General features: G+C 44.6%; 1 protein-coding gene across 50 annotated transcripts in view; it reads right to left on the bottom strand.

Moving 5' to 3' along the window:
- The window catches only part of LOC119957389 (calcium/calmodulin-dependent protein kinase type II subunit beta), a 313,459-nt gene that overhangs the window by 150,439 nt on the left and 135,885 nt on the right, over positions 1 to 27,135 (bottom strand). For all 50 annotated transcript variants that reach the window (XM_038785348.1, XM_038785350.1, XM_038785349.1 and 47 more), the window contains exon 5: positions 10,398 to 10,463. In XM_038785348.1, coding sequence (XP_038641276.1) covers positions 10,398 to 10,463 — 66 coding nt within the window. The remainder of the gene's footprint in view (positions 1 to 10,397; positions 10,464 to 27,135) is intronic.

The raw sequence follows: 27,135 nt of genomic DNA, 5'->3' as shown, positions 1-27,135 counted from the left end.
GTATTTCCTCATCGCTAATCAAGACCATTTTGTGAATTACTTTCATTAAATACGATAGCCAATTTACACGAGTGATCATGTCCCTAAACCGAACAGAGGGGATTTGGAAATGGAAATAAAAGAGTCAAGTATCAGAAATTACCTTACTCTTCCTCCCAAGTTCACTCACGATTAAAACAAAAACAAAATTCTTTTTAATAACATCGGAGACACAAGGGGAAAACAGGTACAGAAAACATTCACAAGTGAAGTCATCACAGATGTGAAGATGTACAAGCACAGTCAAACACAAAGAAACAGCCTGAGGTGCGAAACGAATGGGATTAAAATTATACAAGTAAAGGCGAATGTGTTGTATTACTGGCTTTTTGAATACCTAGGCCAATAGACCGAGAGCAAGAGAGACAGCCCATTTCCCCATCCCATAAAATATTCTCTGATATTTAAGGGACCATCCACATGGTCAGTTTTCCTGTGTGACACTTAGAGTAGAGCGATCTCTTTTCAGCCCCACCCATTCCCAAAAGTAAAAGATTAAACATTGCTAATAAGAAGCATTTTTTGCTAACTCAACAGTTGGCATGAGTGAAAATAGTGACCACAGTGGATAGCCCCTTACAGCAGTGATCCTGTGAACACAATTCGTACTAGCTTGAATTTCCTTCCCCTGGGTTAGATTATACAGACACACAGTGACCAAGATCAGATAATCTCTCCCAGTACTCTACTTTAAATAAACAATGCAGCGTCTATGTAAACACATTTAGTTGAAAGCTGTTGGAGCATAAATCCTAGGCCGAATCTGAGTCTGTGCAGGCTTTTTATACTTCCTGAATTGATCAAAAAATAATCTGGTAAACGACACATATCCTTGACTAAAATGTATATTCTGTGTGACTCCCAAAGGGAACATTACAACACCAAGGTGAATTTATTTTTAATATTTGACAACTATAATGCCTTTGATTACATTTAAATATCAGAGGAAATCCTAGTTTATGTCAAAATTCAGATCAATCAACACAATATCCTGTTTTGAGGTTTTTTCCCCCAGGACACCTCTGTTTAAGAAGGGAGGGAGGCAGAAGACGGGAAATTATAGGCCGGTTTGCCTGACTTGGGTAATCGGTAAGATTTTAGAGTCCATTATTAAAGATGAGATTGCGGAGTACTTGGAAGTCCAAGACAAAATAGGACTGAATCAGCGCAGCTTTATCAAGCAGAGATCATGTCTGACAAATCTGTAAGAATTCTTTGAGGAGGTAACAAGGAAGTTAGACAAAGGAGAGCGAGTGGATGTGATCTACTTAGATTTTCAGAAGAGACTGTTAAATAAATTAAGCGCCCCTGATGTTAAGCGTAGGACAGTGGTATGGATAGAGGATTGGCTGACCGGCATAAAGCAGAGAGTGGCCAGAAAGGGGCCTTTTTCAGGATGGCAGCCAGTGACTAGTGGTGTGCCTCAGGGGTCAGTGTTGGGACCACAATTTTTCCTAATATACATTAACAATCTGGAAGAAAGAACTGAGGGCATTCTTCAAAGGTATGCAGAGAGTCAGTTTTGAAAAGCAGGGGGACTGCAGAAGAACTTGGACAGGCAAGGAGAGTGGGCAAAGAAGTGGCAGATGGAATACAATGTGGAAAGGTGTGAGGTTCTGCACTTTGGAAGGAAGAATAGAGGCATAGACTATTTTCTAAATGGGAAAAGGCTTTGGAAATCACAAACAGAAAGGGACTGAGGAGTCCTCGTTCAAGATTCTCTTAAGGTTAACATACAGGTTCAGTCCATAGTTATGAAGGCAAATGCAATGTTGGCATTCATTTCTAGAGGGCTAGAGTACAAGAGCAGGGATGTACTTCTGAGACTGTATAAGGCTCTGATCAGACCCCATTTGGAGTAAGGATGGATGTGCTGGCCTTGGAAAGGGTCAAGAGGAGGTTCACAAGAATGATCCCTGGAATGAAGAGCTTGTCATAAATGAGGATTCTGGGTCTGTAATGCTTGAAGTTTAGAAGGATGAGGGGGGGGGAATCTCATTGAAACTTACAGGATATTGAGAGGCCTAGACAGAGTGGACGTGGAGAGGATGTTTCCACTAGTGGAAAAAATTAGAACCCTCAGACTGAAGGGAAGATCCTTTAAAACCAAGATGAAGAGGATGGTGAATCTGTGAAACGTTTTGCCACAGAAGGCTGTGGAAGCCAAAGCATCGAGTATCTTTAAGACAGAGATAGATAGGTTCTTGATTACAAAGCAGATCAGGGGTTATGGGGAGAAGGCAGGAGAATGGGGATGAGGATCAGCCATAATTGAATGGCGGAGCAGACACTATGGGCCAAAAGGCCCAATTTTGCTCCGATGTGTTATGGTCTTATGGACCTCAAAACGAGGAAATATCTTTTTGGAAAGGGTTAAGAACGGAGCATCGGTTAGCATTCTGTGGCTGTGTGCGAATCACGGTCTGAGAACAGAGACAATTGTTGCACTTCTTAAATGCTGTTCCAATTAATTTGTTTTTGTCAGCATTGTCCTGGGAACGTTCATTCAACTGTTTCAAGCTGACATGCCCATGGCCCAAATTCTCTCTAATTTATAAGAACAAGGTGATCTCATTGAAATGTACTAAATTCTGAGATGGTAGATGCTGTAGGGTATTTCCCTTGCCCGGAGAGTGTGGTACTCAGGGTTTATAGTCTCAAGATCAGGGTCAGCCATGCAGAACTAAGATGAGGGGGAGATTTTTCATTCAGAGTGTTGTGAGACTTTGGCATTCACTATCTTGGCTGTGAATGCTTAATCCGTGGGTATATTCAACTCCAGGATTGCTAATTTTTTGGGCACCAAGGGAATCAAGGTATCTGGAGACAGTGCAAGAAAGTGGAGTTGAGTAGAATTTCAGTCATTACATAAGAACATAAGAACTAGGAGCAGGAGTAGGCCATCTGGCCCCTCGAGCCTGCTCTGCCATTCAATTAGATCATGGCTGATCTTTTGTGGACTCAGCTCCACTTTCCGGCCTTAAAAACATGTAATGAAGGAGCCTCAACTGCTTCACTGGGCAAGGAATTCCATAGATTCACAACCCTTTGGGTGAAGAAGTTCCTCCTAAACTCAGTCCCCTTATTTTGAGGCTATGTCCCCTAGTTCTGCTGTCACCCGCCAGTGGAAACAACCTGCCCGCATCTATCCTATCTATTCCCTTCATAATTTTAAATGTTTCTATAAGATCCCCCCTCATCCTTCTAAATTCCAACGAGTACAGTCCCAGTCTACTCAACCTCTCCTCATAATCCAACCCCTTCAGCTCTGGGATTAACCTAGTGAATCTCCTCTGCACACCCTCCAGCGCCAGTACGTCCTTTCTCAAGTAAGGAGACCAAAACTGAACACAATACTCCAGGTGTGGCCGCACTAACACCTTATACAATTGCAACATAACCTCCCTAGTCTTAAACTCCATCCCTCTAGCAATGAAGGACAAAATTCCATTTGCCTTCTTAATCACCTGTTGCACTTGTAAACCAACCTTCTGTGACTCATGCACTAGCACACCCAAGTCTCTCTGAACAGCGGCATGCTTTAATATTTTATCGTTTAAATAATAATCCCGTTTGCTGTTATTCCTACCAAAATGGATAACCTCACATTTGTCAACATTGTATTCCATCTTCCAGACCCTAGCCCATTCACTTAACCTATCCAAATCACTCTGCAGACTTCCAGTATCCTCTGCACTTTTCGCTTTACCACTCATCTTAGTGTCATCTGCAAACTTGGACACATTGCCCTTGGTCCCCAACTCCAAATCATCTATGTAAATTGTGAACAATTGTGGGCCCAACACGGATCCCTGAGGGACACCACTAGCTACTGATTGCCAACCAGAGAAACACCCATTTATCCCAACTCTTTGCTTTCTATTAATTAACCAATCCTCTATCCATGCTACTACTTTACCCTTAATGCCATGCATCTTTATCTTATGCAGCAACCTTTTGTGTGGCACCTTGTCAAAGGCTTTCTGGAAATCCAGATATACCACATCCATCAGCTCCCCGTTATCTACTGCACTGGTAATGTCCTCAAAAAATTCCACTAAATTAGTTAGGCACGACCTGCCCTTTATGAACTCATGCTGCGTCTGCCCAATGGGACAATTTATATCCAGATGCCTCGCAATTTCTTCCTTGATGATAGATTCCAGCATCTTCCCTACTACCGAAGTTAAGCTCACTGGCCTATAATTTCCTGCTTTCTCCCTACCTCCTTTTTTAAACAGTGGCGTCACGTTTGCTAATTTCCAATCCACCGGGACCACCCCAGAGTCTAGTGAATTTCGGTAAATTATCACTAGTGCATCTGCAATTTCCCTAGCCATCTCTTTTAGCACACTGGGATGCATTCCATCAGGGCCAGGAGACTTGTCTACCTTTAGCCCCATTAGCTTGCCCATCACTCCCTCCTTAGTGATAACAATCCTCTCAAGGTCCTCACCTGTCATAGCCTCATTTCTATCAGTCGCTGGCATGTTATTTGTGTCTTCCACTGTGAAGACCGACCCAAAAAACCTGTTCAGTTCCTCAGCCATTTCCTCATTTCCCATTATTAAAACTCCCTTCTCATCCTCTAAAGGACCAATATTTACCTTAGCCACTCTTTTTTGTCTTATATATTTACTGTCTGTTTTTATATTCTGAGCAAGTTTACTCTCATACTCTATCTTACTCTTCTTTATAGCTTTTTTAGTAGCTTTCTGTTGCCCCCTAAAGATTTCCCAGTCCTCTAATCTCCCAGCAATCTTTGCCACTTTATATGCTTTTTCCTTCAATTTGATACTCTCCCTTATTTCCTTAGATATCCACGGTCGATTTTCCCTCTTTCATCCGTCCTTCCTTTTTGTTGGTATAAACCTTTGCTGAGCACTGTGAAAAATCGCTTGGAAGGTTCTCCACTGTTCCTCAACTGTTCCACCATAAAGTCTTAGCTCCCAGTCTACCTTAGCTAGTTCTTCTCTCATCCCCTTGTAATCTCCTTTATTTAAACACAAAACACTAGTATTTGATTTTACTTTCTCACCCTCCATCTGTATTCTAAATTCCACCATATTGTGATCGCTCCTTCCGAGAGGATCCCTAACTATGAGATCATGAATCAATCCTGTCTCATTACACAGGACAAGATCTAGGACCGCTTGTTCCCTCGTAGGTTCCATTACATACTGTTCTAGGAAACTATCGCGCATACATTCTATAAACTCCTCCTCAAGGTTGCCTTGCCCGACCTGGTTAAACCAATCGACATGTAGATTAAAATCCCCCATGATAACTGCTGTACCATTTCTACATGCATCAGTTATTTCTTTGTTTATTGCCTGCCCCACCATATCGTTACCTGACAGAATTGCAGAACAGACCCCAGAACAGACCGTATGTCCAACTCTTGCTCCTATTTCTTATGTTCCCATGTCTGTTAGCCTCCTCTGACATGCAGGTTTTCAAAATCGAAGTTGGCCACCACTCCTTGTCCAGCCTTGCACTGGTTGTCACCATGGTGGAAGCTGCAACAACTCGGTTTCTCAATCAGATAACAAAGATCCAATATTCTTATTTGATCAATATGGTCATTGGGTTGAGACAAAGGCATCCCAAAGTTTACTACTGAGAAATTAAACAGAGTCTTGAAGCCTGTTAAGACTGATGGCAGTCCCTACGCACTAACTCAAGTGGGTGTCCATTATACCAAGAAATTCTTGTGGACGGTAAACAATGGTGCAATCATCTTTCCTTCTTTTTCCCTTTTAGTTATCATAATGGAAACATAATGGTGACTTTATATGTTATTTAACTTTTGCTGAGAATCATTTACTTTTTTCAGATTTAGTCTGTATAGCCCTCCATGAAAACACATCTGGCAGATTGGCCTTGATATGATGAACCCCCTTTCTCTTCTACAACCAACGTGTAATTTCTTTATCCTTTATTTTCTGAGATCAGCAAAGTTACCAACTGGTCCCAAGAAAATAAGGAACAATTGGCCGTGAGGCTGCTGGTGAAGCCTTGCGAGCCTGGTGAGGGATAGCAAACCTATGACTCTGGGATGGAGTAGGGATTGGGGGTGAAGCCATTAACGCCTTGAATGGTGGGTGGACCACACATGTGCAACCCATCCAGCTCAGATTCTGCCACCTGCCAGATCCACTGCCCAGACATGCACAGGACAGGCCCAAATCTGCCAACTCAACACATGAGGCCCGCTCAGACATCAGAAACTCAGAACCAAAATTGTTTTGCGAAGGCCTGACCGAGACATGGGATGCTTCCAGACAATGCAGGATGCACGTCACCCTGGAGGTGAGTATCTGAGGAGAAAGGGTCCAGGGCTTGTTTTTGAACTTGTTCTGCAGTTGGCCATGAGCAGGGGCCTTTTCTTTATGGATTACCGGAGACAGAAGGGAAAAGCCTACATATTTCAGTAAACCTCAATAATAACAGGAGAAAATGTAAAGAAATAGTGGACTTTAACTGGGTATAGGATGTAGGAGAGGGGCAAAGATATTCCTTTCTCCTGAGCTCCTGGAAAAGCCTTGGAGCAAATCTCAAGTTCGGCACAATGAGAATTAAGGGGTTGAAAGGCATGTACGTATTTAGAGCTCAGGAATGAACAGAATACTTCAATAAAATAGAGGATGTTACAACTTGGAATGAATAGAAACAGAGGTTAAAGAGTTGAATGAGTTATTCCACAACTTTCCAACTGGGGAAGTTGGGGGGGGGGGGGGTTGTTTCAACGTTTTGCACCCTTTCTTTCAGACCTGATCAACAACTCGGGCAGTCTCTACTCAAATGTTTCGACTCACCTGTCCAACAAGCAAACAACAATTCAACTTCTGTCATATCACCAGGAGACCAAGTGCATCACAATTCCAAAGGAACTCTCTATCACCTTCTCCCCAGACTCTGAGTAGTGTGTTTTGAGTAATTTCTTTTTCCAATATCAGCTGCAATTTGTTTGTTTCTACTTAAGGTGATCAACAAAAAAAATGATGAATTTACTGGTGCTGTTTGAGGCGTACAGTCGCTGTTGTTTAAATGTTTACCTACCATGACAATTACCCCAAACCCCCCCCCAGGACTATTGTGCTTTTTTCGAACTCATGCTTTAACGGGATCACTGCTGTATGATGAAAGATTACAAAAGAAAGTGCAACTTGTTCTACAGACATAATGGCTTTTCATCATCTCCAATTTTGTTTTTCTTGGCATGAAATATATATTCCCATATTGTGTGGGACTTGAGAAAATAGCTATCCAGTCAACGCTGTATAATGACACAACATGGAATCACTACTGCGCAGGAAGCCCTTCTGCCCATCGAGACTGCACTGACCCTTTGAAAGAGCACCCTACCTATCCCCACCTTTCTCTGTAACCCAATAACCCAAGCTAATCTGTTGGACACCAAAGGGCAATTTAACATGGCCAATCCATCAAACCCGCACACGTTTGAAGTATGGGAGGAAACTGGAGCACTCGGAGGAAACCCATGCAGACACAGGGAGAATGTATAAGCTCCACAGACAGTGATCCGAGACTGGAATTGAACCTGGGTCCTGGTGCTGTGAGACAGCAGTGGTAACCATTGTGCAACCATGCCGCCCATCTCACCAAAAGACTGGAATCGGATAAATGCGAGGTGATGCATTTTGGAAGATCAGATCAGGTGTGAATTATACAGTAAATGGCAGAACCCTTAGGAACACTGACATACAGAGGGATCTGGGCCCGAAGAGAAAATGCTGGAAAATCTCAGCAGGTCCGGCAGCATCTGTAGGGAGAGAAAAGAGCTAACGTTTCGAGTCCAGATGACCGTTTGTCAAAGCTAAAAGAGAAAGTGGGAAATATTTATACTGTGGAGTGAGGGATCTGAGCTTTCAGGTCAGGGGGGCTGTTTAGCTCACTGGGCTAAATCGCTGGCTTTGAAAGCAGACCAAGGCAAGCCAGCAGCACGGTTTGATTCCCGTAACAGCCTCCCCGAACCGGCGCCGGAATGTGGCGACTAGGGGCTTTTCACAGTAACTTCATTTGAAGCCTACTCGTGACAATAAGCGATTTTCATTTTTTCATTTTCATAGTTCCATGAAAGTGGCAATGCAGGTGGATAAGGTGGTCAAGAAGCCAGAAGCTTGCTTTCATTGGCCGGGGCATTGCGTACAAGATTTGGCAGGCCATGTTACAGTTGTATAAATCTTTAGTTGGGCCACATTTGGAATATTGCGCGCAGTTCTGGTCGCCACACTACCAGAAGGATGTGGATGCTTTGCAGAGTGCAAAGATGGTTTACCAGGCTGTTGCCTGGTGTGGAGGGTGTTAGCTATGAGGAGGTTGAATAAACTCTGATTGTTTTTGTTGGAAAGATGGAGGCTGAGGGGAGACCTAATTGAAGTCTACAAAATTGCGAGAAGTATAGACAGAGTGAATAGTCAGAACCTTTTTCCCCAGGGTGGAAGACTCAATTATAAGGGGGCACAGGTTCAAAGTGAGAGCAGGAAAGTTCAGGGGAAATGTGTGGGAAAAGTTTTTCATGCAGAAGGTGTGGGTGCACGCATTGCCAATGGCGTGCTGGAGGCAGGCACAATAGCAACGTTTAAGAGTTATCTTAATCGACACATGAATGGGGAATGGAGGGATACAGATTGTTTGGGCTATAAGTAGTTGGTCTAAATAAGGAATCTGGATTGGTGCAGGCTTGGTGGGCCGAAGGGCCTGTTCCTGTGCAACAATGTTCTTTGTTTCTTTCTGCTACTGGCCACAGCCAGTTGTAAGATTCTAACATCAATGTGGGTCTCACTTCAATGAGAACACAAGGTTGTGTAAATTGAGATTTGGTGGAAACTTTTGTAACAGTTATGACCAACAGCAGGCATCCTTCTCAGTGCTCACACATCAGATCTGTTGCAATGATCACTGTGATTAAGACAGTAAATGAAACAAACTTTGATAAGGATCACTGAGCTTACATTACGCTGTCCGGTGGGAATGTGAAAACTGGAGTGAAGTAGTTCAGTGATGGGACCCAGCAATATGTGGTGGGTGCTTGTTCATCTCATCTACACCATCTCCAATTGAGATATTTCTGGTTGATTCAGGAAAACTGACAATTACAGGTTGCTACATTACCTCTTTCCAAACACCAGATAAGGGATGTTATGGCCCGACTGAGCTCAGTGATGAACCCCACCATTCAGTGGCAGTAATGACAGCTGATTTATCCCAAAATTCTGTTGGTAGCTGACAGCAGAAAAGCAACTCTCGGGGGCAGGGATTGAAGAAACAAGTGGGAATCCAACAGAGTTTTCACTGTGGAGATGACTGCTATAACTCAGTGGAATACTTGACTTAGGACAGAAAATAAGGTGAAAGAAGCACTCTGCTGAATGAAACTTCACCCAATCAAGTCTAATTGATCCACTTTTATTGGACAGATTGTGCATTGTTCAATTGATGCCAGATTTGGGATTAAGACCCACCGCTTATGCTGAAATTGGACTTGAACTCATTGCAGTGTCTTACCTCTCCTGGCTTCAGCCAGTACGGAGCGCAGACAACCTCCAATACCAATGATTGATGGAGTCACAAGGTAGTGGAGGGATGGGGTCACAAATTTAAAATTAATTAGAACCATAAATAGGGAGTTCAGAAGATTCGTTTTCATTTGAAGTCAAAAGAAAATAAATAGTTCATTCTTACAAATGGCTGATGCTATTGACTAAAGATAGATCTGTTGCGGAGTTTGTACTTTGGAATGTCCAATGGGCTGGAGGGGCTCCTTATATGCTGAAATTTCTAACTGAGTTTGGTTCAGTCTCACTCTCGGTTTCTTATGCTTCTACTCGCCGGACTGCTCTTTACCTTTCCCGTCTTGTAACTCACACTGTAACTAGTGATTCTCTCTGGGCAGACCATTAAGTGTCAAGGCATTCAAGCTATTTGAAGAGGTGCAAGGGGTAGAACGGTGAACCATGAAACTCACCTGGGACTCAAACCAGGAAAGCAAAAAAGCAAGCAGGGTGCAGCCAGATGGAAGTTTCTGAGCCATGTGCACAGTGCTCTGAAGGTGTTACCTTGGCAGCATTTTCCCTTTTGCTGGACTGACTGCCCATTTGACACCTTGCCTGATTTCCATCTGCTGGATATCAAAAAGGTGGCCAATCAGCTTTCAGCCTGCATTAAGTGAAAATTCCCCCTGTAGTGTGTATAATTGATAGGGTTACATCAGAAATGTATTCTGAGTATGCAGAAATAGCCATGATGTCTGATGTGCAGAACATAGATGACACTTAGGCGCAACCCAAAGACTTTACTTAGCTGGCTAAAAGGTGATTGATGAAACAGCTTACCTTGCATCTGCTTCACTGTAATATTCTCTGGCTACAATATCTTCAAATAGCTCTCCCCCAGTGACCCTGCAGATGAAGGAGACAATTATTAAGATTATATATAGATTGAGCACTGAAGTTTTCAGGAAGACTACTCGGTTCATCACCCATGTGCCAGATCTTTGGAAGAGCTATCCAATGAGTTCCACTCCACTTTTGGAATCTGCTTGCACTGTCGTCCTGTGCAGTGCACTCCAAATCATCATAACTCACTACTTTGTGGGGAAAAAAACTCTCCTCATTTCTCCCCTGGTTCTATTGCCAATTATTTAAAATCTGCGTCTTCTGGTTACCAACCCTCCTGCCAGTTGAAACAATTTATTGTCTTGTATCAAAACCATGTATGATTTGGAATGAGTTTAAAGGGTATGGGAGCCTAGGAAGCTGAGGCTTTTTACTTTGGAAAATCCTAAACATTGAGATTATTTTCAAGATGTCAATTAAATAATCAGGGCATGCAATAGTCATGAGGGTGTTTCATGATTTCCTAAGTGTACTTGGCACATTGAACGTAGATGGCTCATTGGGACCTTGTGCCATCTAGTTAATATGGTTTCATGAAACATACCAAACCTTTTTCAGGGGGCTAGAGAGTTTCGCCCACCAAATTATTCAAAGTATTTTTCTCTTTTATCACAGAAATTAGGGAAATGAACACGTTGTATGTTCTGGCGGTGTTGGTCATGGAATGTCAAACAAAATGCACTGCAGCTGACATGTCAAAAAACAACATGGGTTACTGACCCATCATTGTTGTTCATTCCATAATCTCATCTTCTGAGACCAAGTTTCTCTTTCAATTTAGTTGCCTTAGTCATCACATGGCTGGCTGCAGGAGCCATAAAATTCACAGAGCATCTTGTACTCTCTGATGTCTGACTGAATGGTGAGAGTCCCATTTAATTATGGCTGAATACAAAAGAGGCACAGAACTACTCTTTTGATTGTAAGAAAACTCACCTGGCAAATTACATCTCACAAAGATGCTAAGTCGTCCTTTCAAGTACACACTCAATTACTGGCCACCAGTGAATAATCTGGAAATCACCCAATCAAGAGGTCCAGATTTAAACAGAAACCACGAATGGGTTCTGATAAGCAAACTGAAGTTTCAATCTGCTTGTTCAAATAGCTGCCCTGGTGACCCATTCAGGTTTGGAAGAAGAAATGTCAACCCGAGTGAAAACTTTGCGCAGCGTGCAATTTATTTGGTGCCCACATCTGCCAACAGCTGATGGATGTATTTTTAAATTGTTAAAACCTTGACACTAGTCTTCTGGTGGTGGCGATGTGCTGAGCAGTTGCATAAAAAGTGGGAACTTTAGTTTCGGCTCTTTTAACCAGTAAATCAGACAGCAAAGTAACAAAAAAATCCCATCACTCTCGCCCCAAACTAACAACTATTCGAGGAAATGCCTTCAAACCAGTCAGAGAGTCGGAAAAATAGTAAAAGTAACGGACACGATCTTCTGGAAAAATTTCCAAGTGTTTTCGTGAGCAGGAACTGCCACGAGTTTCCCAGCAAAACTGGCAACGCAGTTCAACATTAATTTGTCCACTTCAGGATGCCTCACGGGCTTCTCGTCACAAATAACGCCTCGCCAGCCACCCCCGCTCACAATGTCGAACAGCACTTAAACTACACTTGCTCGGCCAACTTCAGCCAGCTCACAATCATGGTGCCGAGGAGACTGACCTAAGATTCGGGGACGTTGACCTGCGGAGGTCCATGAATGCTGTGGTGACCATTGGCTGAAATCTCCATTCTTGAGATGCTGGGGCAGGATTTGTGGACTTCCATGACAGCAAAATTGGCGCCTCATCTGGACTGATTCAGTGACCGTGGAGGGATTTGCATCAGCGTGATGTGGTACACAATCTATTCCAATGAGAAACAGTGAGGAATTCACCGGGTCCCTGATTGATTCACACTTGGAGGATGACAAGCTGCAGCCACATTTACACACTTCGCTCCCCACATACACACACACTTATCCCAGCCAACAGGATGGCACTGGTTGCACTGGAATGTGCCCATCCCACTGTCACTGATGGGTCGGCTGGGTCAGTGGGCACTTAGGGGGGTGCTCTGGGAGGGGACTTATACAACCTGTGGCCCTAAGTTCACAGTGGGCAGTCAGCGGCCATCAGTGATGTCAGAGTGTGGGTGGAGCTTTCGTTTTAGGCTGTTTGCTGCAGGGTGTGTTTTAGTTTCGTTTTCAGAGCTGGATAGCTACAGTCACAGAGTTCTCCTTCATCTCCAAAGTACACCAATTATATTCCCGTATCGACTTTTTGCAGTTGGTAAATGGGTGCTTCCAGGGGTAGTAAGAGCGGAATACTCTGCAATAGGAATCTCGGTCCACGCACCACACTATGTAGATATGAGGATTGGAGATGGGCCAGGCCCAGTGGCCCCCATGGATGCTGGACACAGCCCGCCTCACCAACAACGCGTTCTGTTAAAGAATGTCACAAGCCATCAATCGATATATAACCTGCAACCAAAATAGGGAGGTCTCACCCTGCACATTCTGGGAGGCACTGAAGGCGGTGATAAGGGAGGAAATAATAGCATACAGGGCACTCAGTGACAGGAAGGAGAGGCCAGCTGGGAACCAGCTGATCGACTTTATATTGGATGTGGATCACATGTACTTCACAGCCTCGACCATAGAACTACTAGCGGAGAGGAAAAGCTTCAAATGGAATTTGACCTGTTCACCACCGGAAAAGTAGTGAACCAGCTTCAGCAGACAGGGGGATCATTTTATGAACATGGGGACAAGGTCAGCCTCCTGCTAGCTCACCAGCTGAGAAAGCAGGCAGCCACGAGGGAGACAGCGCAGGTGAAGGACAAGAACTGTAAACTAATCACGGCGCCAGACAGAATCAATGAGGCCTTTGTGACTTTCTACTGAGAGCAGTACACCCCTGAGCCACCGGAAGGGGACTCAAAGATCAAATGGTTTCTCGATGGGCTGGACATACCAGCTGTCGAGTTGGAAAAGTGGCAGAGACAGGAAGCACCACTAGAACTGGGGGACATCATGTGGAGTATTCAATCCGTGCTATTGGGGAAGGCACCGGATCTGGACGGATTCCCGGTGGACGTCGACAAAAGATTTACAGCAGAATCGGCCCTGCTCCTACGGGAGATGTTCAATGATTTGTTGTGGAGAGGGACGCTGCTGCCCACACTGGCACAGGCCTCAATATCGCTGATCCCGAAAAAAGACAAAGACCTGACGGAGTGCGGGTCATAAAGACACATCTCACTGCCAAAATCCTGGAGAAGGCCCTAGCGAAACGACTGGAGGGTTGCTTGCCAGAGATGGTCATGGGTTTGGGCTAGGGTTCACCTCGTGGGTGAAACTACTGCACAGCGCTTCCACAGCGAGTCTATAGACAAACACCACCATCTCGGAATACTTCCGGCTGCTCAGAGGCACGAGGCCGGAATACTCATTGTCCCTGTTTGCATTTGCAATCGAGCCACTGGCCGTAGCCCTCAGAGCAGCGAAGGGGTGGGGAGGCATCCAGAGGCAGGACGGCGAGCATATAGTCTGCCGAGAACCCGTCCGCTCTTGGCACCTTCCCCACCTGCACGGAGTTAATGCTCTCCATGCCAGTTCTAGCAGTTCTCCCACCCTCTGCTCCTATCTTCCCCCAAGACTGGCCTGTCCAGTCCACTGGAGAACTGTTTCATCCCAGAGTTCCCTTCGGGGGGTTTGGGGCTGAACAGTCCCTGGTAGAAGGGCTTGAATGCTTCGTTGACCTTTTCCAGCTCGACTACCAGTCTGCCATGTGGTTGCCTGCTTTCTCAGCTATTGAGCCAGCTGGCGGCTGGCTTTCGCTCCGTGTTCATAGAAGTTTCTCTCGTGTCTGGCGAAGTTGGTCCACTGCTTTCCTGGTGGATAGTAGGTTAAATTCCATTTGCAGCTTTTTCTTCTCCGCCAGAACCTCTACAGTCGGTGCCCAAGAGTATCGTCAGTCCACTTCCAGTTGTTGCCGAGTCGCCCTCTCTGCGTGTTTTATATGCGATGACCTGGCCTCTGATCACAGCTTTCAGTGGAGTGTAAGACCTCTCCATTCTAGTTGTTTGTAATATACCCATCTATGGCCTGTGACTATATTCCCACAGAAGGCCTCGTCGGTCAGGAGGGCTGTGTCCGACCTCCATGGGGGGCTTTGAGTACAACCCCGTCTCCGACCTCACATCTATGCAGTATGGAGCGTGGTTGGAGATTACGATCACGGAGTATTCTGCTCTTATTATCCCTGGAAGCACCGATTTCTCCACAACAAAGAAGTCCCTGTGTACCTGCGAGAAGAATGAAAACTCCTTCTCCCCTGGGTACGTGAATCTCCACAGATCCACTGCCCCCATCTGTTCTATGAATGCCTAATTTGATGTCTTCCCCGTTTTGGGTTCCATCAGCGGGTCCTGTATGCAGTTAAAAGCACCCGCCCACATAACTGGTCTATGGGTCTCGGGGGTTTCCGCCATGGTCTTTTTATAAATTCCGTGTCGTCCAGTTGGGAGTGTAGATGTTCACCAGGACCACCGGTGCCTTGTCTAAGACACTGTCCTCATCGCGCTAAATATTATCCTCTGACTATGCACTAAGGCCACTTACCCTCTCCCCCAGCTCTCGTCCTGTAACATGAATGGTAAGTCTGTCCCACCCATCCCTTTCCTACCAGTTGGTGTTTCTACCTCAGGTGTGTCTCTTGAAGGAATAGATGTTGGGTTTCATACTTTTCATGTGGGTGAAGACTCTGGATCTTTTCACTGGGCTGTTAAGTCCCCATACATTCCAGATGACTGTTCTGATGGGGGTTTCTGTACCCCACCCTCCCCTTATGGGGTTAACCACACTTACCTTGTGGAGGTGCTCCTGCACTCCAAGCTTCCCCTTCTTTTGGGGGCCATCTAAAATGGCCGCGTTCACTGGACTCACCATGAGGTTGGCCCCTGCACTCCAGGGTTTCTATCTGTCCAGTGCCACAAACTATGGGTCAGTACTGTGGGGAAGCCCCTGCACTCCGGCGGGGTCCCTTGGTTTGGGGACTCTGCAAAAGTGGCTGTTTGCGGTGCCATTTTGTTCCTTCTTACTTTGTGTGGCAGGATTTTAGTGCCAGCCTAAATCCATTCATCTCCCCCCCCCCCCCTTGTCCTTTTGTTCCACATGGTTAGTGTGGTCCCCCCTTTGTCTGTTCCTCACCCTTTCCTGCGCTTTGCTGGCATTGCTCCCTCCTTTCTGTGCTCTGGTTCCCAGGTTCAGAATGAGGCGGTACAGACCCATGCAAATTGTCCTTACATTTTCCACATCAGTTGTTCACCTAATTGTTGTCTCTGTTGCTGTTTCCCCAGCCCGTTCTTTTGGACAAACTTGTCCACGTCCGCAGAGACCCTGAAATAATGCTCCCTGCCCTGGTATGTGACCCAAAATCTAGCTGGGCATAGCATTTGAAACCGCTCCTGTACAGGGCCACCTTCACTTTATTGAACTCTGCCCATCGCTTTTCCAGGTCTTCCCCAATGTCCTGGTATATCCTGATCTTGTGTCCCTCTTAGTTGCAGGCGTTCATTTGTCTCGCCCAGTGCAGGATTCTCTCCCGGTCTTGGTACTGGTGTAATTTGGCAATGATCGCCATCGCTCCCTAGACTTGGGTTTTGGCCGGAGTGACCTGTGGGCCTTGTCGATCGCCGGTCCATTGGGGAAGCTGTCCCTACCAACCAGATTTCCCAGCATCTGGGCCACTTATTCTGTTGGGTACTGACTCTCGGTTCCCTCTGGCAGGCCCACTATCCTGAGGTTTTGGCGCTTTGACCTCAGTCTTTCCCTTCATGGTCCCTCATTATTTCTGCCTCCAGGGCGACTATTAGGTCGCTCTGGTGCATTAAGGCTTTTTCCAGGTCCTGGGCCTAAACTCTCCTTTTGAGGGCCACCTGCGTGGTGGCCAGCGCTTCTGTGACCGCCACCTTGACCGCTGGCCTGATCTCAATTTCATCTTTCAGCTCCTTTAGTTCCCCCATGAGGAACTTCTTCCAACCCTTCCTCCAACCGGGAAGCGGGAAGGGGGGGGGGGGGGCTTGTTTTTTTTTGTGGTTTGCTAGTCTCCCTCTCTTTGGTGTGGCCGGGGACCCCCACCTCATGGGCCTGATGATCTGCTTGCTCGCTCGTTTGCTGCTGCTTTTGACCTCTTTGCGGCCTTTGGAGCAACTGCTACCCGGCATCCTTCCTTGTCTGTGTGTTGTAGAGGGTGAGGGAATGTTTATGTCCGATTTTTGCAGGCTAATTTCAGTCAAAAGTGCCTATTTTCCGTTTCTTCATTTCACACATCCCCGTCACCGTAAGTCATCATTCCCTATCTATTCATACCCGATAACTCTGTTTTCCCTTTAATCGTTTTATTTTTCTGTATATTTTATTATTTTGCTTTTTGCAATGTTATCACAATCAAATGCAAAAATGAATTAAAATATATTTTTCAAAAAACCTTGACAAAATGTGTGGCCCCTGTCCTCATAGAAAACATAGAAATTAGGAGCAGGAGGAGGCCATTCGGCCCTTTGAGCCTGCTCCGCTATTCAGTGTGACTATGGCTGATCAATAGCCTAAACGCTTTCTCCCCATATCCTTTGATTCCTTTCGCCTCAAGTGCTATTTCTAACTGATTTCGTAGGCTGTCACAAATGATGAAACAGTGTGTGGCTAAAGCTTTGACAAAGAGTCATCAGACTCGAAACGTTAGCTCTTTTCTCTCCCTACAGATGTTGCCAGACCTGCTGAGATTTTACAGCATTTTCTCTTTCGTTCGTGATGAAACCACAGTCCATACGATTCAACACTAAGAGCATGTACTGAAAGCTGCTGCACAAATTCTTAAAAGTTTCCCAAAAAAAAAGTCCTGGAAGAAGAGAAGAAAAGAAGAGTGTCTCCTTTAACTAATTTGTGATCTATAAATTAGCATGACTGGCAGAATTCAATTCATCAACTACTTGTGTGTCAGTTAAATGCCCCAAAGCACTTCACCGGGGAGATATCAAACAAAATCGATAGCAAGAAGTGATATAGGGTCAGAAGTCACAGAAGATGTGTGAGTTGAGGAATCACAACAGTAAAAAGACCCGGATGGGAGTTATGTACAGTGGTCACGATGTGGGGCAGAAAATAAATCAGGAGACAGAAAAGGATATAAGAAAGGCAACATTACAATAATCATGGGGGACTGCAATGTGCAGGTGAACTGGAAAAATCAGATTGGTAGTAGATCCCAAGAAAAGGAATTTAAGAGAACCTAAGGTGAGGAAACCCTTCGGGGGCAGTGAGCACAATATGCTAGAATTTACCTTCCAGTTTTGAGGGAGAAGCTGGAATTAGGTGTAATGGTTTTACAATTGAATGAAGGTAACTACAAAGACACAGGAGTTGGCCAGAGTCGCTTGGAAGGGGAGTCTAGCAGGAAAGACAGTGGCAGAGCAATGACAGATGTTTTTGCGAGTTATTTGGGAGGCATAACAGAAATTTACCACAAGGAGGAGGAAACGTGCTCAGGGGAGGGCAAGGCAACCATAGCTGAGAATGGAAGTCAAGAACAGCATAAAAGCAAAAGAAAAAGCACACAAGGTGGCGAGGATTAGCGTGAAGCCAGAGGATTGGGAGCCTTTAAAAGCAAGCAGAGGAGAACTAAAAAACCAATAAGGGGAGAGAAGATGAAATATGAGTGTAAGCTATCTAGCAATATAAAAGAAGTTTGCACAGTTTTTTTTGATATACAAAAGGTAAGAGAGAGGCAGGAATGGACATTGGACCACTGGAAATTGAGATTGGAGATGTAGTAATAGTGAATAAATAAATGGCAGAGGAACTGAATAGGTTCTTTACACCAGTCTTCACAGTGGAAGCCACCAGTGGTATAGGGAGTCAGGGGCAGAGGTGATTGCAGTGGCCATCACTAAGGAGAAAGTGCTGGGGGAAACCGAAGGTGGTAAATCACCCAGAACAGATGGACTACACCCCCGGAATCTGAAGAAGATAGCTACGGCGATTGTGGAAGCATTGGTGGTGATCCTTCAGTAATCACTGGAAGCAGGAAGGGTCCCAGAAGACTGGAAAATGGCGAATATAACACCCCTGCTTAAGATGGAGGGGAGGCAGAAGACAGAAAATTATTGTTCGGTCAGCTTGACTTCAGTACGAGGTAAGATTTTAGACTCTATGATTAAGAATGAGATTGCGGAATGCTTGGAAGTGCATGGTAAAATCGGACTAAATAGGCATGGCTCCGACAAGGGGAGGCCATGCTTGACAAGCCAGTTCAAATTATTTGAAGTAACAAGGATGTTAGACAAAGAAGAACCAGCGGACTTGATCTGTTTGGATTTCCAGAAGGCCTTTGACAAGGTGCTGTACAGAAGGCTGCGAAATAAGACACGAGCCCATGCTATCAGGTGCAAGGTATTGGCATGGATAGAGGACTGGCTGACTGGTAGAGACAGAGAGTTGGGATAAAGGGATCTTTTTCATGATTGCAGCCGGTGACTAGTAGTATTCCACAGGGGCCACTGTTGGAACCACAACTATTCACGATGTACACGATCAATGATCTGGAAGAAGGAACTGAGTGAATTGTTGCTAAGTTTGCAGATAATACAAAGATATGTGGAGAGACATGTAGTGTTGAGGAAGCATGGAGGTTGCAGAAGGACTTGGATAGGCTAGGATAAGAGGCAGATGGAAAAATGTGAGGTTACACACTTTGGTAGGAAGAATAGAGGTGTAGGCTATTTTCTAAATGGGAAAAGGCTTCAGAAACCAGAAGCACATAGGGACTTCGGAGTCCTAGTTCAGGATTCACTTCAGGTTAACTTGCAGGTTCAATTGGCAGTGAGGAAGGAAATGCAATGTTAGCATTCATGTCGAGAGGGTTAGAATACAAGAGCATGGATGTACTGCTGAGGCTGTATACGGCTCTGGTCAGACCCCATTTGGAATATTGTGAGCAGTTTGGGGCCTTTTAAATCTTTTTTTTCTAAGTTAAGAGTACCCAATTCTTTTTCACCAATTAAGGGGCAATTTAGCGCAGCCAATGGGCAGCACAGTAGTGCAGTGGTTAGCACAGTTGATTCACAGCTACAGGGCCGCAGGTTTGATTCCTGTTTTGGGTCACTGTCTTTGTGGAGTCTGCACGTTCTCCCCATGCATGCGTGGGTTTGCTCCGATTTCCTCCCACATGCAAAGATGTGCAGGTTAGGTGGATTGGCCATGATAAATCACCCTTAGTGTCCACATAGGTTAGGTGGGGTTACTGGGTTACAGGGATAGGGTGGAGGCATGGGCTTAAGTAGGGTGCTCTTTCCAAGGCTCGGTGTAGACTCGATGGGCAGAATGATCTCCTTCTACACTGTAAATTCTATATCTATCTAAATTCACCTACCCTGTACAAGTTTGGGTTGTGGGGATCAGACCCACGCAGACACGTAGAGAATGTGCAAACTCCTCATGGACAGTGACCCGGGGCCAGGATCGAACCTGGGTCCTCTGCGCCATGTGGCAGCTGTACTAACCACTGCACCACTCGTGCTGCCCATGGGCCCCGTATCTAAGGAAGGATGTGCTAGCCTTGGAGAGAGTCCAGGGGAGTTTCACTAAAGATGTCCAGAACAAAGGACTTGTCACATGAGGAGCATTGAAGACCCTGGGTCTGTACTCGTTGGGAGTTTAGAAGAATGAGGGGGGACCTTATTGAAACTTACAGAATACAGAGAGGCCGAGATAGAGTAGACATGGAGAGGATGTTTCCACTCGTAGGAAATTCTAGAACCCGAGGCCAAAGCGTCAGACTGAGGGACGTTCCTTTAAAACTGAGATGAGGAGGAATTTCTTCAGCCAGAGGGTGGTGAATCTGTGGAACTCATTGCCGCAGAAGGCTGTGGAGGTCAAATCACAGAGTCTTAGATTGCTCGGTTCTTGATTAATTTGGGGATTAGGGGTTATGGGGAGAAGGCAGGTGATGAGAAATATATCAGCCGTGATTGAATGGCGGAGCAGAAACGTGTGTCTGCTGTAATGTATGATGCCTGCTTTCCTGAGTACGTAATTTTATTGCACAAAACTATGGCATATAAAAGTCACTAATAAATCAATTCACAAGATATTTCTTGACCCACAGAATGATTAATATTGGAACTCACTGGCACATAGAGAAATAGGGCAGATGGCGTGCATACATTCAAGGGAAAGCTAGTAAACAAGTGAGGCACAATGGAATAAAAGAGTATACCGATAGGGTGTGATAGTTTGAATGCAGCATTAACACCAGCATAGACCTCTTGGGCCAACTGACCTATTTCTGTCCTGGGCAATCTATGTAATTCTTCAGAAATAATGGGAAATTTCACCACTGAGGAAGTGAATCGGAACTAACCTTCAAAATCTCGATTTGCAAGGCTTAGAACATCATACAATGACCAGCCCACTTGAGACACCAAGGAATGTCATCTGAACAGCTTACCTTGTTGCACAATGGACAGAAGCAGTGAATATGTTCAGGGTTTTTGGGTATTTTGTCTGCAAGATCAAACCCAAACACTGATGTAGGCTGCTCCACTGCAACAATTAATGCATACAGTGAGTAGTCTGTACAACTTCCAGTTGGCTGAATTCTAAAGGGAAAGATTGTGGATGGGCCTGTGCCTTTGCTTGACTGAAGCTGGGAATAATTACAAGCAGTCCTCACACTGTGACTTCTTGTGATAGCTCGGCCTGTACAGGAATCCCTTTTTGCAGGAAATTGCTGGTAAAGCACAGGCACCTGCTGTTGGACAGTACAATAGATTAAAAAGTAAACTGCGATAGTCAGCTGAGATATGTGCTGTGTATAAAGCAGTATGTGCATGTAGCTCACTGTTGATGGAGAATCTGGACCTGTGGGGTGAAAAGGGTTTGGGGCTTGTATACGAACATGTACATATGTCAGCACGTATATGTCGGATTTTCTACATGTATATGTGTGAGCTTTGGGCAGCACGGTGGTGCAGTGGTTAGTACTGCTGTCTCACGGTCCGAGGTCCAATCCCGGCTCTGGGTCACTGTCCGTGTGGATTTTGCACATTCTCCCCATGTCTGCGTGGGTCTCACCCCCACAACCCAAAAGATGTGCAGGATCGGTCGATTGGCCACACTAAATTGCCCCTTAATTAGAAAAGAAATAATTGGATACTCTAAATTTATTATTAATAATAATAATAATGTATGCTTGTTCAAGAAGAATACAGACGTATGGGCCTGTGCTCATGTGTGTATCCGTTTATGTATGAACATGTTTGTGTGTGTGTGCGCGTGCGTATATATGAGCATGCCAGCATGCTGAGAATGAATGTCGATTTGTGGGTCTGTGCATGCCTGTGATTGTGTGCCTGCCTGACAATTAATATTCTGCACAGAAAGCAACTCCTCCTATCTGACTCTCTGCCAAAAGAACCTCAGCAGGCTGAATCAATCAGTTTATCTTCCAGCACGGAAATTCAGTCTACAATCTTACCTGTAACCACAGGGAAGTGCAGGCTGAAAATTCTTTCCTCTATTACCACCTGCCATCCTTGACCTTAATTAGCATAAATGAATAATAATATTGACACAGGGGCTGTCAGATTTGACAATGTGGCTCAGCCTTCAAACATGTGATGTGGATATCATACATTAGAAATCAGAACAAAATTATCCAGAGGGCCAAACTACAGCATGTACTACAAAGCCTCAGACATGGAATGAAGGGGAGTGTGGAAAGACAGGAGATATCATACAATATTCAAGCACTGTGTCACAGGTAGACGGTTAGAAAAAATAGTATTTCTAGCAGCACTGTGTATCGTCCACCCAAGTTGTGTGCACATGCAATAAGACTGTCTGGGTAAATTTTGACACAACAGCAAATTCTACAAGAGCTGGTCTCTCTAAATTCTGGCAGGTAACAAAGGCGTCATAGTAAAAGCTGTTGCTGTCAGTTATTGTCTGGGATGTATCCATCATGAGCAGCAGTGAAATTAGGCAGAAATGATGCAGACATATCTTAAAGTGAGCGCACACTCAAAATAGTTACCAGGTTCAGAAACAGATTTACATGCAAATTTCCAAATGGCACACACCATGACCAACAATCCACTAATGAGAAGTTCCCATTTTGAACAATCTTTGCCTTACTTTTCAGTTGTAATTTGGTTCCAATCATCAACTTGGGGATCATTCATCACATTTATCAGTCCAGGAGACCTCCCTTTACAGTAAATTCTCATTTAATCTGTCTCACTTAAATGTTGGCAAGTTCATGGAGCCTATTCATGTTGTTTACCGAAGACCCGTGTTTGGACGGCCTCATCCCTTCACCGACCTCAGGGTTGTGGCCTCACCCCACCCTCCGGCCAAACCTCCCACTCAATACCTCCCTCTTCTGGTCCAGCATTCCCGTTTGAAGACCCAGATCCAATTAAGCCAGTGCTCCAATATTGTTAGTGTGAGGTCTAGAATGGCCAAGCCTACTACAAACATATTTCTTTTTTAAAAATTGCTCCTGACTCATTGCTCTTTTTGCAAACCAGTGAAACAGGAGCATTTTTTAAAAAACATGAATTGTAGCAGCCAGCCTCAGGTCAGCCCCCGATTCACGCTTCCTCAACATTGGAGCACTGGCTTTGGATCAGATCTGGATCTTCAAATGCTCCAGGAAAGTGAACCAGCGAGAGGGAGTGTGTGGATTGGGGAAGCTACAACTGAGGTCGGGGAGGGAAGATGATTGGGAGTTTGGGGACAGGAGGATTGCAGTCACCAGAAGAATAATCCCGGATTTCCAGCAAGCAAGACATACTGGAAAGTTACACATTTTTTCATGCTTTTAAAAGTTTCAAAAGTCACTTCATTTACCAATGTAGGGATTTAGCAATGTATAATATTTCAACTTATCGTGTATGTTTTAATATCTGGGTATTTTTCTGTTAAGGAAGGTTCTGGAAAATTTTACTGTGGTTATAACATTGATTCCAGTTGGAACCAATGTTTCACCTAAGGTTTTGATTTTGAGGAACTCAACCAGAGCGTTAAGTGACGGATGGCCCACTGTATTTCTATTCTTTATGTCCTGCCCTCCAACTTACTAGCTGGCTACATAACCACATTCCTTTGAATTCCTGTGCCATTAACTTTGGCCTGAATGACTTGTCCACTGGGAATGTGCGCTCAAGGGGCTTGGAAGTAGACGTAAAGCACGCTTCTAGCCGCTACCGACCGCAGAAAGTGATTTCACACTGGCTGGCCAATTAGTGGGCACCAGTGTGAAACACCTGCAGGGAAGAGAAAAGGAGGGTATAATTTGGCACTTCTCATGTACTCCAGCTTTCTCAGGGAGCTGCAGACCTGTAAAAATAAATTGCGACAGAAAAGCTATGCCAAGAGTGTTCAGGCAGCGCATTCGAACACAAACGTGAATCCCCAGACACCATCTTAAATTTTATTTCAGTTCAGACAGTTCATCTAACCCTGAATAGAGGCTGCAGCTAAAACGTAAAGTCCGCCTGGCCAATTGGCCTGTCCACCAGCCGTAAATGTTCAATTGGCCCCTTAATGGGCTAACTTGTCTGCTTGATTGTTTGCAGGCCCACATCCAACTCTCCCACACGACAGGCGACTGAAATATTGCACGAGTGAGCGATGAAGTCGGGACGCGCGCCAAGTGTCTTTCCGCACCATTTCATATGCTTCCGAGTTAGGTGCGTTCCTGTCCTAGCAACATGAAATGTCTTTTTCAGAGGTTTGTAAAAAAAAAGTCTGCAGTCATCAAGTTCAAATTGGGAGAAATTGCATTTGGATTGTACTGAGTTAATTAGCTCAAGACATCCTAAATCGTTTAATGTACAGCAGTGCCACCACATGTGTTGCATGTGGACATATGCAACAACTGTTGTTCCAGCCATGACTTCATGAGCAGTTAATCTATTTTTTCTTTACATTCTAGATTGGTAGAAGGATCAGGTTGAAGAGATTAGAAGAAATCTCTGCCATGCCATTGAATTATGAGCTCTCAAAAATGCATTTTGCAGTTATGTTACATGCAGAACAAGGCTTCTAACAATGTACCATTTCCTCAGTGGCTCGGCTGATCTGTCAGCCTACATTGTAAACTCAAATCTGGAGTTGGATTTAATAATAATAATCACTTATTGTCAACAGTAGGCTTCAATGAAGTTACTGTGAAAAGCCCCTAAGTTGCCACATTCCGCCGCCTGTTCGGGAGGCTGGTGCGGGAATTGAACCGTGCTGCTGGCCTTGTTCTACATTACTAGCCAGCTGAACTGGCTAAACCAGTGAGGATTTGGACCTAACGCCAGAGCTGAGTGAATAACACTCTTGCATGAGATGTTTTGAAAATGTTTCTGCAACCACACAGTTGGCACAAGCTCAAAGCTGTGTCTCCATCTACTTCCCTCACCTCAAGGTGTAAATAGTCTCAGCTTCTGTGTTTTGATTTTGGATTTAACTATTATTTAGCATTTAGGCAGAGCACTTTCTGAATCCATAAAATTCATACAGAACAAAGCAGCAGAATTAAAAGCACAAAGGGAAAACTAATTTCGGGGATTTCAAGGGCTGGTCTACCAATGCTTCCAGGCCTCAGTTGGATATCGCTGGATTACTCAGGCCTAGTCAGTGTACACTGTGTCACTGCACCTGTACCCAAATGAATGATCAACACAAAAATAACTGAGACCGATGATAACTTGACTAAACAATTGTCAAAATGTGCCACAGCTCACACAACTCTCAGATATGGCAATGTGGAAGTGCACTTCAAGAGGCAGTTTCTGATGAAGTTTGAAAGGGTCTGGCTCATGGATAAATGCCAAGAACGTGACCTCTAAATTGTTCTAATTGTTGTTTTAACAGTTTGCAAGTCACAAATAGTAGGGTGGAAATAAGGAGTGCCGCTCAAATTTTCATTTTGAATTTTAGTGTGGGAGGTATCTGACCCTAATATCGGAAAATGGTACTGCCTGTTCCAGACAGTCCATGTCACGAAGCAGGGGAATCCAGGTATTCCATCGTGTTTCTGGTGCAGTGTCAAAGGAATGCTGACCTCCAGTTAACCAATAATGCATCCTGAGCCAAAATGATTCTGATGGTGGGAACATCTTGGAAAAAAAAAGATGTAGTATCATCCCCACTCTCCAACAGCTAAATAATTGGAAATGGGCAAACACAAATAAGAAAGAGTGCCCAACCTTGAACACACCACAAATAGAGTGATACAGCAAAGGAAGCCATTCAGCCCATTGAGCAACCAAGTTGAGAAATCTACACTTGTATCTACTTGCCTATTATTGCCAAATTTTACTTGACAATCTTTTTCTTTCTCACTTTTCAACAGAAGAAACTCAAAACGGGTAGTAAGGTGATGTAGTGGGTTAGCGCTGCTGCCTCATGGCGCCGGGTCCCAGGTTCGATCCTGGCTCTGGGTCACTGTCCGTGTGGAGTTTGCACATTCTCCCCGTGTTTGCGTGGGTCTCGCCCCCACAACCCAAAGATGTGCAGGGTAGGTGGATTGGCAACACTAAAATGCCACTTAATTGGAAAAAATGAATTGGGTACTCTAAATTTATTTTTAAAAAACTTTAAACAAGTTAATAATTTATCTGTGGCACTTTCTACATGAAAACTATGATGGAGCTGTTGGCATTGAGTAGGAGGAGAATCATAACAGGCAGTGGAATATCTTTCAAAATTGTCAATTTCAATTATCTATAAACTTGAAATTCATACCAGCTGATGCTCACATGGATTCATTTATAATGCTGGATAAGTTGAAGACTTCTTCAGCAATAAAAAGAACAGAATTAACAAGATATGCACACAATAATGCAAACAGACAGACTGTATTATGAAAAATGAAATGAAAATCGCTTATTGGCACGAGTAGGCTTCAATGAAGTTACTGTGAAAAGCCCCTAGTCGCCACATTCCGGCGCCTGTCCGGGAAGGCTGGTACGGGAATCGAACCGTGCTGCTGGCCTGCTTGGTCTGCTTTCAAAGCCAGCGATTTAGCTGAGTGAGCTAAACTAGCCCCTATTAATGTACGGTCTTGAAATCACAAAGGTTGTTCAGTAGAAACATACTGATGGTGCTGAATTCCAAAATAAATATCCTCCCCGCTCACCATATCGGGGCAACTTCATCCGCCAGATGATTCTTCAGTCTGATTGTTCTGGCTGTTCTTTTGATGCAAATCCATTTTAAGAGTGCAACAGGTTACAAATCTACATTGGGGAACCACAGGTTACTGGACAAAAGTTCATCGGCAGCGATTCCATTTCTGCTTTGCATCTCGAAATTGTGAGCACGCATTGAAGTACTGGAAGGTTGAATGCTCCAATTAATTATTCTGTGAACACCGACCTTCAACATGAACATCAATCATTGCTTTAAAGGCCACCTTCCACAGTCAAGCAGAAGCATGTTTAGAAGACAGTGTGGACTACAGTGATTTATCCCCCGAAACATGAGAAAAGGTGACACGGATAGTAATGACTCCTGTTACCAGTCTCCAAAATATCCTTCATAAGGTGACTATTTTCCCCAAAGTGCCTTTGGGTGCCCCATCCTCCCACTGTCCTCTCTCAGGCTTCCATACTGCTCCCTCTCAG

The sequence above is a fragment of the Scyliorhinus canicula genome, chromosome 26 (assembly GCF_902713615.1).
Source record: "Scyliorhinus canicula chromosome 26, sScyCan1.1, whole genome shotgun sequence".
NCBI lineage: Eukaryota > Metazoa > Chordata > Chondrichthyes > Carcharhiniformes > Scyliorhinidae > Scyliorhinus > Scyliorhinus canicula.
Note: the sequence above shows the minus strand (reverse complement) of the source record. Positions and strands in the feature narration are given on the sequence as shown.